Consider the following 18587-nt stretch of genomic DNA (forward strand, 5'->3'; position numbering starts at 1 on the left):
TTATAATATGCCAACACTGCATTATGCCCATGTGCTGTAACATCACTTTCAATTTAACATTATATGTATAATGGAAGCAACCAAAAAGTACTCCTCCTGCTATACATTTATCACAGGATTATGAAATCATTCATTCCCCAACACAGTGTACTCTGCTGACCATGGTAACACTACTGCTGGAAGGTTACACTTTTTAGAGGCCCCCACTGTAAATATACTGAAAATTGTTCTTAGTAATAAAAATGAGGAAATAAAGCAAACTTATGATATAGTAACCAAATTGTTTATAAATAGAATGATCTAAAGCTTTCCATTATTAGCAGTTCTTTAATAACTAGTATGCAAGTCATTTCCACACTCAGTGTGTTTACCAAGTTCACTTCTAAGATGAATTAGTTCAATTAATTAACATTTCCATGCCAAAAAATAAGTGCTTTGAACATATCAAAACTGTCTTTTATCAATCTTTTATATAACATTCATAGGAAAACTAGATAAAGGAGATTTACTTTAATAACAAATAAAACTTGTATTTCTTTATTGAAAATGAAAATAATATAAACTTTTATTTGAAAAAATATGTGAATTATACAGATGAAAAATTCCTTAAATGTAACAACTTGCTAAAATTCTATTATATTTGTATAAATTAGCTATTTCTCTTTCTCTGAATAAGGTGGACGTGTTTCATTTCCTTCTTCTAGGCATCTACATTTTCTTCTCAGGGTAAAAAAAATTCTTTGCAAGGCACTTCTTACTTATTTGCAATATAAATAATTTTGTGCTTCTCAATTATATTAATGTCATGCTCCAGTTGTTTCATCTGTGACTCCAGCCTTTCTTTATGGATCTTCTTTGGTAAGGTATCTATTTCTACAGAAAGGCCCTGGAACTCATGATGTACCTCTTCCCAATTCTTTTTCAGACCCTAAATCCATTATATGAAAAGAAAACTTATGAGAATAATTTATTTTGTTTAAATGCCATATTTATACAAAGTATTTAGCAATATTAACAAACATTTTGCCCTGTGATATGTGCTTACCTCCCATTAACAATGAACAGATGTTAAAATAATTGATTAACATCTGGATAGCATTTAATGGGGCCAAATAAGTGGGCACAATTCATTAATCTCTTAAAAGTCAATGTGGTAATAGCAAGGATGAATTTGGCCTGGTATCCTAAAATAGGTAGGGTGATCTAAGCATTGCTTACATTTTAATGGAAAGTTAATATATTACAGATTTAAAATAGCATTCTAAAGTGACTACATTTGGCATTACAAGACTTGCTTTATCTGTGTACTTGTAGCATGTATCTGTGCATGGTTGTGTTTTATTTGTAATGGCTATTTTTGAAATCTTTAATGATAATCTGGTAATGTAATCTGTAAATTATTTAAAAAAAAAGACTATGGCAGCATGTGCATCTAAAGGCAGAATTTGGGCCTGTTTACTTGCTGGTTTGTAATGTTATTTTTCTTTACAATCAAAGGCAGTAAAATATATGTATGAAGCTAGTAGCAATTCAGCAGACATGAGGCATTCTTTACTGTTTTGTATTTAATCATGAAAATTAATATAGGATTTCTGAAACCTTCCTAGAAGAGTCATTACTTTTTGTCATTTAGAGGTACCTTTTAATGTGTGCAATTCAGATCTGATCCTGCACCACTGAAGACAATGGGAGTTTTCACACAGACTCCAGTGTATAGACCTATTGGAGTTTACTTCCTCTCGGGACAAGTGGGGAGTCCAAAACATAAGAGTCAAAATCTCCCTCCAGGGCTGCTCCAAGGGCAGCATAACAATGTGCTGATCCTTCTTATAGGCTAGATTGTAAATTGACGATCTAGCCCTATTTAAAAAAAATTATGAATTCTGAATCTGTGAGAAATATATACTGAATCTATTCTCAAAGCTCTTTTTTTCTCATAAAAAGTATACCCAAACAAAGTGAAATTGAGAGAAATTTCAGATTTTTGTCCCTAATTATTTTTGTTTATTTGTTGTGACATCATAAAGAATTTAAAAGAAGATATTGGGTTATCCAAATAAAGTAAGTATCTGAAAATTTCTTAACTAGCAAAAAGTACTTCTTTCATCACACTCTGATATCTGAAAAAATGTCAGAACAGAATGTTATCAAACAAAAAGAATAAGCATGAGAAATTCCAGCCCAGATGGTAGGGGTCCCCCACCCCATAAATGTTACAAAGGGCCAATAAATAGGCAGTTACAATGAACATGCTTCCTCTATAATAACTATTATTGTGAGGGTATAAATAAAAGACTCACCACTTTCACAATCCATGGTGCAAACTGAGAAATAGTAGTGGCCTTCTCTCTTTTGCTTTACACAATTTTGCCATTATTGGTGTGAGAGCCTTCTTGTTGACAGCTCCTGACATCTCTGACAGTCTTCCTGTCTGTATCGCTCCACCTCATACCTTGTTTCAAGTCTCAGCTGAAAACGTCTCTTTTTCCCCTTGCCTATACCTCTTTATTTCTCTCTCCCTCTTATATTATTTGTTATCTAATCCTTTTCTAACGCTGGAAAACATTTTGGAATACACGTTGTATGAAATACACTATACATTAAACATGGGGTGTCATGAATTTGGAAAAAAAGAGGAAGTTGTATTTATCTAAGACTCAAAAGGCCCTAATCCTGCAGCTGGATCCCTGGTGTTGAATCCCTGTAGCTGCCTGGAGCTTCACTGACTTCACTGAAGCTATGGGGGAAGGGATCCAGAACTGAAGCCCCAGATGGGAGGTACCTGTAAAATTGAACTTTAGAGCATCCTAAACCTGTGAAATTAGAGTCAGATCAGATTGTTTGCCCAGCCCTACCTATAATTATTCTAGAGCTCCATCTAGTGAAAAGCTAGCCAACTCAAATGCATTGTTTCTTGTACACCATAGTACTTTGATACCTTGTATACTTTCCTGTTACTTATATGGAAATACAAATCTAATTTGTCTTTTGTACTTACCACTATGAAACCTAAATCAAAATGCATACCTGTAGGAGACTTTCCCTTTCTTCATCAGAGAGCCGTTTCATGGCTTTTTGCCTCAGAGTCTCCTTGACATAGGCATCATACTCTTCTTGGGCTCTCTTTACTTCCTCATTTCGCTTAATTACGTATTTGGGAGTAAGACCATAATCCTGAAAGGTCAAGGAAAAGTTCCCTATAGAAACTTATAAGAAATCAATGAACCATATGATATAAATATTATCAGTAATGGCATTTTAAATTTACGAAGGTAGCTTTGAATATTATTTATTACTATTAAACAATAAAATTCACGTCAGGACCATCTTCTGAAAAGCATCAAGCCTGATTCTTCTGTAGTCCGTCCAAAGTCTGTGAAAATGACTCATCAGTTTTATGTATAAGGCCTCAGAACCAGATGGAAGTAAAAACTGAAACCTCCATATCTAAGGATTGATAGAAGACTCGCCTATTGACGTTTTAGACCAGTTAACCATAGTGCAACTAATTTTATATCAATACTTTCATTACATCAAATGCCATACTTTGAAATGTACATTCCTTTGCTTTTCATGTGTACAGATTTTTGTTATAACATTATATACCATACAAAAAAGTCAAAATGTTTAATATAATGTGTTGCAGAATGTCTCGGTGTAGCAGGGTGGACCCTGCTCCGGCCCTAAAGGGGTTAAAAACAGCCCTGGGAAGGGGCTTTTTGGCTGAGCAGATTGGGGAAGTGGCTGCAGCTGGGGGCCACGCCCCAAACTGAGGAGCAGGGCCTTATAAAAGGCCAGGGAAGCCAGGAGCCCGGGCAGTCTCTCTCTGCCTCCAGAGGGAGATGGGCCTGGCTGCTAGAAACTAGAGCAAGATACCTGAGTGCAGCAAGGCTGGGGAAGGCCTGAGGAGCCGGGGAGCTCCGGCCTGAAAAGCCCCAGGCTGCGGCCTAGCAGTGGGCCAATAGGTACTGTGGGTTGCAAGGGGCAGCCCGGGGGTAGGACAAAGCAGCAGGTCCAAACCCTCCTTGCCAATGATGAGTAGGCTAACACTGCAGTCTGCCCCAGAGTGTGGGGCTAGACCATGACTGAGCAGTAGCCAAATACTGAGGCAAGGTAGGGATAGCGGGTGAGGGTTCCCTGAGAGTGGAAGGGAGACCCAGAAAGAAAGGGGTTACTGCAGGGGGCAGCACCCCATGTAGAAGGGCACCGGGTCCAGGGAGGGACACGGGGGCCTATGAACAGGGGGATCACCAGCCTGCAGAGGGCGCTCCGGGACTGGACAGAGCTAAGTTGGAGAGCAACCAGCAGGAGGCGCCGCAGGGGTGAGTACCACCCGTTTACAGTGGCACCTGACCAGGGACAAGAACCGCCCCTGATACAAGGGGCCAGGGCAAGGACTGTGGGACAGTTGCCCAGAAGAAGACTGAACTAAAATGGTGGAGAAGAAAATGAAAAGAGACTATTACTGGAGAGCCTGTGTGGCCCGGCTTGCCGAGCAGCAAGCACGGCTGCTTCAGCTGCTGCGGGGGCGGGCACACGGACTTCAACAGGGGCCAGGCACTTTGGGCTGGAAGCCAGTGCCAGGGCCTAAAGACTGTTTCGCCTGTGGGCAAAGGGGACACTTAAGAAGAGTGTGCCCCTACTGGGTTGGGGCAGAGAGGCCTCACCCAGACAAGACTCGAGTGCCCCCTGTGAACTTAACAGGGGGCTCCAAACTTGTTGGGCCTGTGGGGAGCAGGGACACCTAAAGAGGGAGTGCCCTCATAGATCCCCCAAGGCCCGGGCCGGCCCAGAAGAAAGGGCTAGGGCCCACACAACCAGGACTGGGGCCGTGGCAGGGGGAAGGCGCAGACGGTGCTTCCACTGCCACACTAAGGGCCACCTAAAGAGGCATTGCCCCCTGAGACAGAAAGGGGGAGTGCCTGAAACCAAGGCTCAGTCTGAGACCAGCCCCAGGGAAGGGGTGGTGAAGGCTGAGGCCCCCAGAGACAAGGGGGCTGGGGCAGAGAGGCCCCACCTTAAACAGGGAACCCACACAAGGGCCAAGAGGGCCAATGTGGGAACACAAATGGAAGAGGGGACCCACGTAGGACTAGGGAGGTCTATGGTGGGAACCCAGACAATGGAAGAAGCCAGCAGACTGCTCCAAACACTGGAGAGCCTGCGGCACGAGAGGGATTCCCTGCGAGCCCAGCTGAGGAGAAAGCTGGGCCGGTAGAGCACCCCGCCTACCCCCGGTGGAGGGGTTCTTGAGGTGGGGGGTGTGTAGCAGGGTGGACCCTGCTCCGGCCCTAAAGGGGTTAAAAACAGCCCTGGGAAGGGGCTTTTTGGCTGAGCAGATTGGGGAAGTGGCTGCAGCTGGGGGCCACGCCCCAAACTGAGGAGCAGGGCCTTATAAAAGGCCAGGGAAGCCAGGAGCCCGGGCAGTCTCTCTCTGCCTCCAGAGGGAGATGGGCCTGGCTGCTAGAAACTAGAGCAAGATACCTGAGTGCAGCAAGGCTGGGGAAGGCCTGAGGAGCCGGGGAGCTCCGGCCTGAAAAGCCCCAGGCTGCGGCCTAGCAGTGGGCCAATAGGTACCGTGGGTTGCAAGGGGCAGCCCGGGGGTAGGACAAAGCAGCAGGTCCAAACCCTCCTTGCCAATGATGAGTAGGCTAACACTGCAGTCTGCCCCAGAGTGTGGGGCTAGACCATGACTGAGCAGTAGCCAAATACTGAGGCAAGGTAGGGATAGCGGGTGAGGGTTCCCTGAGAGTGGAAGGGAGACCCAGAAAGAAAGGGGTTACTGCAGGGGGCAGCACCCCATGTAGAAGGGCACCGGGTCCAGGGAGGGACACGGGGGCCTATGAACAGGGGGATCACCAGCCTGCAGAGGGCGCTCCGGGACTGGACAGAGCTAAGTTGGAGAGCAACCAGCAGGAGGCGCCGCAGGGGTGAGTACCACCCGTTTACACTCGGTTATGTCTGAGAGACATAGTTTTGCATTAGGAGTGATATACAGCAGTTTCTCTGGGCAGGATTGTGTTTCAAGGAGGTACACTTCCTTCAGAAGGTCCAAGATGTGCATGGGGAACACACCTACTACATCATCCTTTAGAGCACTGTACTCTTCTCATTGCACCCAGTTAAACCTGCTGGAGGAGGCAGTCAAGGGCTCACCTCCTCCCCACCATCTTTGGGGTGGCTTGTGACCCAATGGGTGCTGGGAGGGACTGTCACCGTGCTTGGCCATTGCATAGGTGGTGCAAGGGATGGAAACATTTTTTGCTCCTTCCTCTGTATTTGCTCACTTGCCCAGCTATTGGGCATGAGGTTCCTATGAATTCCATAGGTAATGTACAAAACAGACAAAAATCCCCTTGACTGGAATGTGGCTTTACATACTAAAATTTACTTTCTAATGGATCTTTCAAAGCTGCTATAAGTACTAGTGTAGTTTCAAATGTAAAATTCTGCATAAATTGGTGGGTAAGCAAACATAATGAACACAATTTCCTTTGTGATATTTTGTAAGGTTTTTCAAATCAATATCTTGTTCTGTACAGCAATTCTGCATTTATTGCAAGTTTTAGGATCTGAAAATGGATTGTCCTCTTTTGGACATAAAACAGGTGCTCATTTGTACGGAAAAGTGTGTGATTAGGTAAAACAGACTGCGTACAGCAGTTTTACTCTTACCCAACTTTTGCAGATGAGAATATAAGGATATTATTAATCCTAATCAGCGTTCATATTACCTTTCATAAAGATCCAATGATTTAGATGTGAGCTGATATTTATGGATACTAGGCAAATGTATCAGGAGGAGATATATACCAGTACCATTCTGGAATGTAAACTGCAGTTTATAGAGATTTTGCAATTAGTGAACCAATAACTATTTCAATTTTAGCTTTTTTTGTTACACTGGAGGCTCAGGGTCCTCTGAAGGCTGAGAATCCCTGACATTTTTCTGCTTTATTTCCTCCCCACAGCCTTTGGCCTAAAGCTGCATATCACAACAACCATCCAGTGCATGGAAAGTTTGGGCTCTATTAGAAGCCTACCAACACCACTCCTGAAATGGCATAGGGTCGCTGCAGAGCAACATGAAGCGCTGTTTCCCCAATGACTGAGCAATATTGACTTTGCAATACTCCCTGGCTGGCCTAGGAGAGAAGTGAGAGTGAGTCAACTCTGAGGCTTGGTCTACACTACAGAGTTAGGTCGATGTAAGGCAGCTTACACTGATCTAATACAGTCGGTGAACACACTACAGCTTTGCTCCTGCTGATGTAACTGCCCTACTACACCATAACATAATAACTCCACCTCCATGAGAGGCATAGGGCCTATGTCAGTGTAGTTAGGGCATGCAGTGTCCATGTTGACACCGTGTTACTTACATCGGCTGTTGGCTGTCATTCTTGTGAATTTCACAGCTCCAAGAAAGTCAGGCTGTCATTGGAGGCAAGTGAGGGGCTCTAGCTGGAGCCTGGCTTCCCCCCAGGCTTCCTGCAGGGCTGTGCCCACCCAACTCCCTGCTGGCAACTGGACTGCTGCCCAGAGGCTCTCAGCTCCCCACAGGGAGCCCTGGTGTTGCCTGGAGGCTCCCGGCTCCTCTCTGCTGGGAGCTTGGCTGTCCCCTCAGGCTCTCAGCTCCCCACTGCAGCTGGGCTCCTGGAGGGGAGCTCTGGGCCTGGAGTCCAGGCAGCTCCTGTTGGGGAGCCAGGAGCCTCAGTGCAGCTATCGAGCTCCCCGTGGGGATCAGGAGTCTCGGGACAGCTGCCATGTTCCCCACGGGGAGACCCTGGGCAGCAACTGGGCTCCCCATTAGTGCTGTGGTTGTAAGTTGACCTAACATAGGTCAACTTACCTTTTTAGTATAGACATGCCCTGATACTCCACAGGATAGCATGTTGTGCAAATTTCAAGCTTGTTTTTGGTGAAAATGTAATGAAAATTAATTTACATAGAAAACTGTAATTACAGAGCCAAACCCTGGGAAATGGAGCAAAGCTGAATAAAAGGTCTTTGCTACATCCTAAAATGTTACACAGCTGAAAAACGGACTTGTAAGCATATCTGAGTGGCTAAGACATGGATGTTACTACAGGATATGGGGAAGTAGCAGGCCACTCTTCTCCCACCACGACTGGGGTTTGATGCAGTGATATACCACAAAGATCTTTTATGACTGATTCTCAACCGGGAGTACACGTACTCCTAGGGAGTACACAGAAGTCTTCCAGGGGGTACATCAACTCATCTATATATTTGCCTAGTTGTACAACAGACTACATAAAAAGCACTGGCAAAATCAGTACATACTAAAATTTCATACAATGACTTGTTCATACTGCTTTATATACTATACACTGAAATGTAAGTACAATATTTATATTCCAGTTGAGTTATTTTATAATTAGATGGTAAAGGTGAGAAAGTAAGCAATTTTTCAATAATAGTGTGCTGACACTTGTATTTTTATGTCTGATTTTGTAAGCAAGTAGTTTTTAAGCGATATGAAACTTGGGATACGCAAGACAAATCAGACTCCTGAAAGGGGTACAGTAGTCTGGAAAGGTTGAGAGCCACTGCTCTATGACATCCATAGTTGTGCAGAGTCCTTGTAAAAAGTATCTCTTTGGGGCACCTCCCTAACGAGGCTAGGGCCGCTCAGCATGTCCAGTTACCAACACGGGATTGGCCCAGTACAGGCCACAGACTCTTAGTCCCTTGCAGCGGGCTGCACCCTTGTGGACTTGCTTACTTTGTTTACAGGTGGGGGAAAAGCAAAAGTTCAGACTCAACACAAAACAAGCTCCTGCTGGCATCAATAAAATGCAAAAATGTCTGTGGAACCACCTTACTTCAGGGGTGCCTGGGCAGCAGCTTTGTTGGAGTCCTTATGGCTGAGTAGCCAAGTCAGTTTCTCTCTATTGGGCTTGCCCCTAAGGTTCACTGGGAGTGTTTCTGTGTGAGGGTTCCCCCTGCTATTTTAGGAAACACTCATTACTCCCTTCTCAGGGCTTTCCCCCCCTTGCATACTGCAGTTTCCTCATTTTACAGCCTTCCTCCTTAACATGCATGACTGGCAGGGCTAGAGGGGCGGGGCTATTTTAGCACTGTGGCAAACTGCCAGCACTACTATGATGGGTCTCGCACTTTCTCTTCTTGGGGGGGGGGGGGTGTTTCAGGACACTGTTTCTTACCCCTGAACTGGGATATTAACTGCCCCACTAGTGTCCTAGAGGAGGGGAGTGGAGAGGGAGGGACCCGCCCTCTACTCCAGGTCCCAGCCCAGGGGCCCTAGGGATAGCGGTAAACCACCTGAACTAGCAGTTCTTTCCCCTGGGCTACTTCCCTCTCTTGACCTTCAGCTTGTGGGGGCTTCCTGCCCTCCCTCTGCACAAGCCAGGTGTCCCTTTACCTAGGGTCTTGGTCTTCTTATCCCACTGCAGTACTTCTCCAAACTTTCCTCTGGTTCCCTCCAAACTGCTCTCTGCTCCAGCTCCAACTCCAATCCACTCTGTTTCTACTCCTTCAAACTGTTCTCTGCTCCAACACCAATCCTCTCTGCTCCAACACCTTCCCCTGTCTGCTTGAAGCAGGGGGTTTATATCAGGTGACTGACTTCAGGTGCTCTAATTGGCTTCAGGTGCTCTAATTAATTTATAGCAAACTTTCTTCCCTCTACAGGGAATAAGGCTCCTTCTAACCCTCTCCTGCTGCCCTCTGGCCATGCTGTATCACAGCACACAGAGCAGCCCAAACCCCTCTCCTGTTAGTGTAGGGTTTATACATGCCTTCACATACCCTCCCACTCAAAAATGACACCAGAGATTTATGTTGGGCAGTGAATGTGCTGTCCTTGTCAGTTGTAATGTCTGTGCCTTGAGAAAAGAAATTAGTGTTTGTATGATCCTTGCCTGCTCTGTGTGACATCTGGAATCTGTACGGTTGTAGAACTACGTACCAGTGCATGATTCTTGTGTTTGTGTCTTTCCTTATGTGCAGCCATCAGAGGGTAGATGGTCCATAATCAGTGAAAAGGAGGTCCCCAATAAGTAATAATGTGAAGTATCCATGGCCCACTTGATACCCAAGGTTTCCTTTTTGATTACTGAGACATAGAAATAATTTTTGACTCAGGTACAGTATGAGGTGTTCCTCTTTGTCGATGACCTGTGAGTACTGCCCCAAGCCCCACATTCCATGTGCCCATCTAAGTCCTTCGAAAACTCTGGGTTGAAGAGCATCTGTTTGCATCATAAGCTATCTTGTAATGTTCTAAAGGCCTTACTGCAAGCATCAAACCACTGCATCTTCTGTGGTTTCTCATCCCTCATCAGGTCTGTGAGGGGGGGCTGGATGGTTGCAAAGTTTGGCATGAAGTGTCTGTAATATCCAGCCAAACCCAGAAACTGTCTAACCTGCTTCTTGGTCATGGGCCTCAGATAGCTGGCTAAAGCCTGTACCTTGTTCACAAGTGAGTCCACCTCCACCATATTCCCAAGTAGGGGGCATCAGAGTTCCCAATCTTGCACTTAGCCAGTTGGCTAAGTTAGGCAGTTAGGCTGTTGCTGGCGATTGATGCAATATTTCGGTAACATGGCTAAGATGGCTGTCCCAATCTTGGCTACATATAGTTATTTCATCAGAATAAGCAGTGGCTTATCACCCACATAGGAGGAGGACCTGGCCCACTAGTCTTTGAAAGGTCATCGCAGCTCCATGTAGTCCATATGGCATTGTTCAAGAGTGGTACAACCTGAATGGTGGGCAAATGCAGTTTTCTCTCTGGACTCTCTTGTCCATGGAATCTACCCCATACCCTTTTGTAAGATTACGTGTTGTGACAAAGTTCCTCCTCTATCTTGGTGGGTCCTGCGCTTATTGGCGGATTTGTTTGCCTCAGAGATTCACCATGTGGGTCAGGGAACAGCCCAGAGACCTTCCCCTCTGGTAGAACCCACAGTCCAAGTCAATTCCTCCTGTGTCTGATCAGGAGTTGGGAGGTTTGGGGGGAACCCAGGCCCGCCCTCTACTCCGGGTTCCAGCCCAGGGCCCTGTGGACTGCAGCTGTCTAGAGTGCCTCCTGGAACAGCTGCACGACAGCTACAACTCCCTGAGCTACTTCCCCATGGCCTCCTCCCAACACCTTCTTTATCCTCACCACAGGACCTTTCTCCTCCAGCAATACGCCTTCCCACTCTCAGCTCCTACTGCCTCTTGCTCCCAGCTCCTTGCATGCACGCTGCAAACTGAAGTGAGGTCCTTTTTAAACTCAGGTGCCCTGATTAGCCAGCCTGTCCTAATTGATTCTAGCAGTTTCTTCTTAATTGGCTCCAGGTGTCCTAATTAGCCTGCCTGCCTTAATTGTTCTGGAACTGCCCCTGTTACCTTACCTAGGGAAAAGGGATCTACTTAATCTGGGACTAAAATATCTGCCTTCTAACACTCTCCTGTATTCATCTGGCCTGACTCTGTCACAGTGTATATATGTACCTTGTTGCCCCAAGAGGTTCCAGTAGCTTATCTATCCTAGGCATGGGACCATAGGTGCCAACTCCGTGGGTGCTCCAAAAAATAGCAGGTACTGAGCATCCACCAGCAGACCCATGGATCAGCTCCTCCCCCTCCCTCTCAGTGCCTCCTGAGTGCCATGATCAGCTGTCCAGTGGCATGCAAGAGGCACTGGGGGGAGGGGAGAAGCAGGGACAGGGCATACTCAGGGGAGGGGGTGGAACGGGGTAGAAAGAGGTGGGGCAGGGGCTGGAAGAGGTGGGGTTGGGTGGGGGCTTGGGAGATGGGGCAAAATGGGGTCGGGGCTGGGGTCTAGCACCCTCCGGCATAGCACAAAATTGGTGCCTCTGCATGGGGCATGCATCGAACTTGAAAACTGCACTGACTTTATGGAAATCAATTCAAAATCTCATCATACCATTGGGTTTTGGGATGAGAACTATGGAGCTTTGCTACTCACTGTGTGACTCCTCCACCATGCCCAAGTCCAACATAGTTTGGAGTTCAGTCTTGATGGTATCCCACATCCTCCTGGGTAAAGGTCAAACAGTCTCTCTTACTATCCATTCAGGTTCCATCTGAATGTGATGGTATGTCCTGGAAGGACTGAAAATGTCTGGGGGGAATGCTTGTATCAGCAGGTCCAGATGAGTCTTTTGATATGCCCACAGGGTGTCCCCCTTCTCGACAGAACTGGTCCTTTCCATTGTTGGGATCTTGGCACCCAGCTTAGGGTCTGTGGTAAGGGGAGTGATTAAAAGGTCCTCCCTATCATGCCAGACCTTCAGTAAACTGACATGATAGACTCAGTTTCTATGCTTTTCCCGGGGTGCCATATCTCATAATCTAGGGGCCTACCTGATGCGGTATCTTGAAAAGCCCTTGCCATTGGGCTAATAACTTGGATTCAAACTTGACAACAGTAGCACAACTCAGTTGCCTGGCTGGAACATGTGTAGCCCAGCTCCTTGGTTGTAGGCGGCCTCCTCACACCGTTGGGCCTTCTGTAGGTTTTCACAAGTGAAGGTCTCCAACCTTTTAAGCAGCTCATGCAGCTGGAGGACATATTGCACCAAGTTTTCTGCCTGTGGTTCTTGGCTTTCCCATGACTCCTATAAGAAACTGAGCATGCTTCTGGATTGCTGACCGTACATGGTCTGTGGTAAGGGGAGTCTGGCCACACCCTGAATCTACTAGTTCTATTACTTCATTTCCCTCTACCCACACTAGGACCACTCCTTCAGTGGGGCTTTTCTTGTGTGCCTTAGTGTCTGCAGTTCATACTTGCCCATAGTCACACTCCAAGTAGGAGTAGTCTTTGCAGAAATGACCCACCTGTCCACAGGAGAAACACTTCCCAACTGATGGTGTGGATACTGGAGGGCGGCACTGTGGGAGGCTCTCCTGTTGGTCTGACTTCTCTTGGGTCTTGATATGATCCTTACTGTGTAGCGATGATAGGGCTGATGAAGAGGTGTTCCCTCTCAGGCTGTTGCCCTTGCTTGTCATCTTGCCATGGAGTCCCAGCCTCCTTTCTGGAAACCAGGGTCCTTGTGGAGGTGAGTTGGGCCTTTTGCCGCGTGTCGCTGTCTCCCGTTGAGTCCTTCTGTCTCCCAATGACCAGCCCTCATGCGTCTCAGTAGGATTATCAGCAGTTAGATTGTTCTTCATAAAGCCCGTCTCAAGATCTCACACCTATGCCTGAACACCCAGGTCATTTTTCCTGGAGAGTGAGCTCCAGCACCTGTTCCCCTGTCTGGGACTCTGGCCTCAGCCATCACCAGCAGTGGTCTTTTTAACTTCTGAACTATTACCCGAGGGCATGCATCCAGTAAGTACCTTTCTCTATCAGAAACACTGCCAGGTGGGTCTCCTCTGAGATATCTAAATGACCCTTGTATAGTCCCGGGCTGCTCCCAAATCAAGTTTGCAGTATGTGGCTTGAGCAGGTCCTCACAGCTGGGGCACCAATAGTATGACCCAGTGCTCTGGGGGCCACCTCACAGCAGATGTCACCCACTCAAAAGTAGCGATAAACACCTTGGGGTCATTGGCAGGGCCCATCTTAGCCAGCTTCACTGGGCATCTGTTGGGGGGACATTTGGTAGGGGAGCCTCCGAAGCCCCAGTTGTTCCTTGGGACTAAAGTACTGACAGCATCTGTTGCACCAAGTTCTGTTGTTCCTGTCGGCATATGGCTAATTCCCTTATCATCTGTTGCTGCTGTTGCTGGGCTTCAAGATGCAGTGGCTGCTGCTGCTGCTGTAGGGTGGTCTGTTGCTGCTGAATCTGTGACCCATTTTTAATAGCCATTCCAGATACATTATGAGGTTGTATTGGCCAGGTACTTCTCAACCTTAAACACCACCCCCGCCTTTATTTTTTTGGTCAGCCTGCCCACATTTTCACCACTTGTAAAGAGTCTCTCCGGGGTGCCTCCCTAGCCAAGCTGGTGACCTTATCATACCTAGTTACGGGTCCAGTACAGGCCATAGCCTGTTGGGCATTGCAGTGGGCCCTGCCATTGTGGGCCTGCTTACTTTTACAAAATAAGCCCCTACTGGGGTCAATAAAAAGCAAAAATGTCCATGGCAGTAGCCAAGTCAGTCTCTCCCTATCAGGCTTGCCCCTGGGGTTTGCTGCACACTTCACAGAGCCAGGAACCACCCCCTCAAAATAAGCAGAGCCCTGCAAATCTGTGGATATCTGCATCCATGGATGCAAACCATTTTTGTGGATAGTGGATCGGATGCAGATACAACTGTGCGGGGCTTTACTCACCGGTGGTGCCTGGCCTGTGGCGTCTGGCTCAGGCAGGCTGTGGGACGCAGCGCACTCGGGGCTGGCAGCCACCAGCCAGTGGCTGGGGCTTGGCAGCAGGCTGGAGTTGGCATGGGCACCAACTTATATGGGCTCCTGGGGCTTTAGCCCCAGGAATATTCACAGTCAGGGGCTCTGCTCCACCAATATTTGGAGCTAGGTTTCTCCCCTGCTCTGGGCTGCTCTGGGCTGCCTTTTAAATCCCAGCCGCGGCCGGGAATCAGAGGGCTCTGCGCTGCCTGCTGCGGCGGGGAGCCCAGAGCCCTTTAAATCTCAGCCGCGGCCGGGAATCAGAGGGCTCTGGGCTGCCTGCAATCGCGGGGAGCCCAGAGCCTTTTAAATCCCAGCCGCGGCCGGGAGTCAGAGGGCTCTGGGCTGCCTGCAACCGTGGGGAGCCCAGAGCCCTTTAAATCTCAGCCGCAGCCAGGAATCAGAGGGCTCTGGGCTGCCGGTAGCGGCGGGGAGCCCAGAGCATTTTAAATCCCAGCTGTGGCCGAGAGTCAGAGGGCTCTGGGCTGCCTGCAAGTGCGGGGAGCCCAGAGCCTTTTAAATCCCAGCCGTGGCCGGGAGTCAGAGGGCTCTGGGCTGCCCGCAGTGGCAGGGAACCTAGAGCCCTTTGAATCACAGCCCCTGGCCACTGATTGCCCCCTCCCCAGACCCCTGCCCCAACTGCCCCCCAGGACTCCCACCCCCATCCCCATCTAAGCACCACTGGTCCTTGTCCCCTGATTACCCCCTCCCGAGACCCCTGCCCCTAACTGCCCCTTGGGACCCCAGCCCCTATCTAAGCCTCCCTTCTCCTTGTCCCCAACTGCCCCCTCCTGAGACCCCACCCAACTTCCCCCCAGGACTCCACCCCCTACCTGTCCCCTGATAAACCTCCTGGACTCCCATGCCTATCCAATTGCTGCCTGTCCCCTGACTGCCCCTCCGAACCTCTGCCGCATCCAACCCCCCCTGCTCCTTGTCCCTTGACTGCCCCCCGGAACCCTCTACCCCTTCTCCAACCCCCAAACCGCTTACTGTGCCACTCAGACCAGCGTTTCTGGCTCCGTGCAGCTCCAGACAGTTGCTGCCATGCTCCCCCATGGAGCCCACAGCCCTCTCCCACCCCCAGCACCTGCCTTCCAGATTTGAACACCTCAAAATTCAGGAGTGCTCAAGCTCAGTTTGGGCAGCTTTTACTTCATTTCTCCCAAATCAGTTTCCCCTGCAAGGTGCCAACTGAAGGTGTTGGAGAACAGAGAGATCGGGTGGCCTCCTAATGCCTGGAAAAGAGACAAAAGGCGGAGGAGGGAGTGTCAGTGCCTGTGCGGACTTCTGGGAAGTGCACGGTGTGGAAGGGGATGCTGTGATGCTTTGGAACAACTCCATACAAAGCCAGTCAGGACTCTGGGGGATCCTCCTCTCTCGGAGCATAATGTCTCCAGGGCAAGAAGCTTACACCTTCCTGGGTCTGACCTCGGAGCATTCAGCATGCCCTTCCACATCATGCACTTTCCACAGCGAGTCTGCCCAGGCTGGTCCTGGGGCAACCAGAGGTCCCTGCACCCCAACTCCGCAGTCAGATGTGACTCTCAGCCAGACAGTAAAACAGAAGGTTTATTAGATGACAGGAACACAGTTTAAACAGAGCTTGTTGGTACAGAAAACAGAACCCCTCTGTCAGGTCCATCTTGGGGGGGGGTGGGAAGCCCAGAACCAAGTTCTGGGTCTCTCCCCATTTCCCCAGCCAGCTCCAAACTGACACTCCCTCCTCTGGCCTCTGTGTCTCTTCCGGACAAGGAGGCCACCTGATCTCTTTGTCCCCAACACCTTCAGTTGGCATCTTGCAGGGGAAACTGAGGCACCCACACAGTATTCAGAGAAAATATTAAGAACATTCCCACTTCATCACAACAGGTGCAACAAAATATAATACTGTATATTGAAGTAGGCAAGTGCTGCTTCTGACTTTCCACTTTTAATTGACCCTTGTAATCTTGTGGCGCTGACGCGTTGTAGCTTCATTTTATATCGGCTTACAGGGCGGGAGCGGGGGAGGTACCACCATTTTTGGCCCCACCAAAAATTATACAAACCTGCCGCCTATGGGAGTTGGGGCTCTCCAGCAGCCGCTCACTGCGCCGTTTCCTGTCCAGCAGCTCAGACCCCTGGGGCAGGATCAACATCCCCTCCATGGCCTGGCCTGCCTCAGAAGCACTGTCCATGCTCCCAATCTGCCAGCTCCTGGGCAGTGGGGCCTGCCCACAGCTGCAGGGATTGGAGCAGGCGGGGCCCTGGCACCCCACCCCTCTGCCCTGCTGTGATGCAATACGCACTGCTGCTGCTGTGGTGTGTGCCATTACTCGCGAGCCCCCAGGAGCAACATGCAGTGTGATGCCTCTTCCCCCCAACCCTGCCCCCACATCGCCCCTTGTCGTTGAGACCCCACCCTTGCGCTGCACCTTACCCCTAATTCCTGCCCTTGCGCCTCCTCTTTCCTGCAAGACCCCGTCCGCCCACTCACTCATCTATGCTCCCTCCCCCCACCCTGCTACCCTTGTGACAAGGCTTGCTGTTGCAGGTGCAGATACACACAAAAGACAGCTAGCAGATTGCGGGTTGATTCTGGTGGATGTGGCTCCATATTTTTCTATCCACGCAGGGCTCTAAGCATAAGGGCTCCTCTTCCTGTTTCAGGAGATATTCTACTTGTTCTCTTCTTGGGGCTTTTTCCCTTGCGGACTGCAGCTTCCTGCTTTTAAAGCTCTTCTCCCTACCATTCATGATTGGCAGGACTGGAGGGTCAGAGCTACCTTACTACACAGACTCTCCCAGACCCCTTTCCTGTCAGTGAGGGGTTTATACACCCCATCACAGTCCCTCTGTGTAGTGTCTGATGCTTGTCTTTTCCTCCTGCACAGTCATCATGTAGGGCCTGATTTTTCACTGACTTGCACTTTGAGTAGCCAGCCATTGAATCCTCTGCAGTCTTGGCTTTCTGATTTGATAGCACTTTATACCCTCACTACACAGTTGTAAATGACTAGTCAAGGTGCAAAATTCTGGAGAATCAGGACTAGTATTTTTTAGCTGCTTTGGAGCCCAATGGAGGCTGCACAAGGATTTGGCCTTGCAAATGGAATTTCACAATGAAGGAGTTTCAATATGCACTGCAATACACTGAAAAAGTTTAGGATTTTCATTTCTCCTTCACTAGAAATGGAATTTTCATTGTATTATTTTTGAATTTGGCCCATATTGGAAGATATGTTGTCAGCTGTTAGGTGATAGTCCTTGTAAAAATATGGCTCTTGGTAGTATGTACAGCAATGCCCATTTTACTTCAAATAATTTAAAATCTCAACCCTGTCATTAATAATATTACATACAACCCCCTTCAAAAGAAAACTACGTTAAAAGAGTGTTATACAGGTTTCAGGGTCATGCACTCAACAGTCAGAAAATGCCAGATTTGATGCATCACAGTTACAGAACTGACTCCAACTCTGTGCCCTCTTTTTGTCCTGGGGTGGAGCCCCACGATTCTCCCACTCTTAGACCAGGATCCTGCGGTTACAGCCCCTTGTGTATTTCCCAGAATTACTCAGCAGGCCTGACTGAGTTCAGCCTCTGCAATTCTTTCCTTAGGGAGCTTGTGACTAGAATTTGCTGGAAATTTCCTAACAAAACAGTTTACTTGGAAAATGCCAATCTATGGATCCCAAAATGTTTAAAAAAACACATGGAAACCTGCCTGTTTCCCTGCCAGCTTGCCAACTCCTGGGGAGTCTGGGCTTCAAGGGTTTGTAGCTCTGGGGCAGCACCACCATGAGGTCTGTCCCAGGGCTGGGGGATCTCAGGGATTCCAGGCTTTCTGCAATTGAATCAGCAAAGAATCCTATTGAATGGAGAGATTAAGGATATGTCTACACAGCAATTAAACACCCACAGCTGGGCTGGGTCAGCTGACTTGAGCTGCAGGGCTGTAAAATTGCTGTGCAGACATTTGGGCTCAGGACAAGTCAGAAGCCCAAACATCTACACAGCAATTTTTAGTTCTACTGCCCAAGCCTCATAAGCCCAAGTCAACGTCAAGTCTTTTATTCCAGTGGTGCCAAAAGTTTGTTGACAATAGAAGAGAAGGGGAATGAGAATATTCAAAGCTTATATCTGATCCAAACCTGAACAAAATTTCATGGTGAAAAGAAAAGGCACTTCTCTGGTCCTAGGGCTTTCTCCCTGATGAATTTCAAATGTCCGCTGCAAACAATGGAGTAT

General features: G+C 48.2%; 1 protein-coding gene across 3 annotated transcripts in view; it reads right to left on the minus strand.

Moving 5' to 3' along the window:
• Window positions 1–311: 311 nt before the first annotated feature.
• ENKUR (enkurin, TRPC channel interacting protein) overlaps window positions 312–18587 on the minus strand; it is a 30406-nt gene continuing 12130 nt past the window's right edge. The window contains exons 4-6 of one of the 3 annotated variants that reach the window (XM_045003702.1): window positions 18491–18569; window positions 18064–18183; window positions 3044–3174 (exon numbers count right to left, since the gene is read on the minus strand). In XM_045003702.1, the coding sequence (XP_044859637.1) occupies window positions 3143–3174; window positions 18064–18183; window positions 18491–18569 (231 nt within the window). In that variant the 3' untranslated portion in view covers window positions 3044–3142. Of the gene's footprint in view, window positions 929–3027; window positions 3175–18063; window positions 18184–18490; window positions 18570–18587 lie in introns of those variants that run through there. The other 2 variants (XM_045003700.1, XM_045003701.1) reach the window with 2 other exon arrangements.

This window comes from Mauremys mutica, chromosome 2 (genome assembly GCF_020497125.1).
Source record: "Mauremys mutica isolate MM-2020 ecotype Southern chromosome 2, ASM2049712v1, whole genome shotgun sequence".
In the NCBI taxonomy this organism is placed as follows: domain Eukaryota; kingdom Metazoa; phylum Chordata; order Testudines; family Geoemydidae; genus Mauremys; species Mauremys mutica.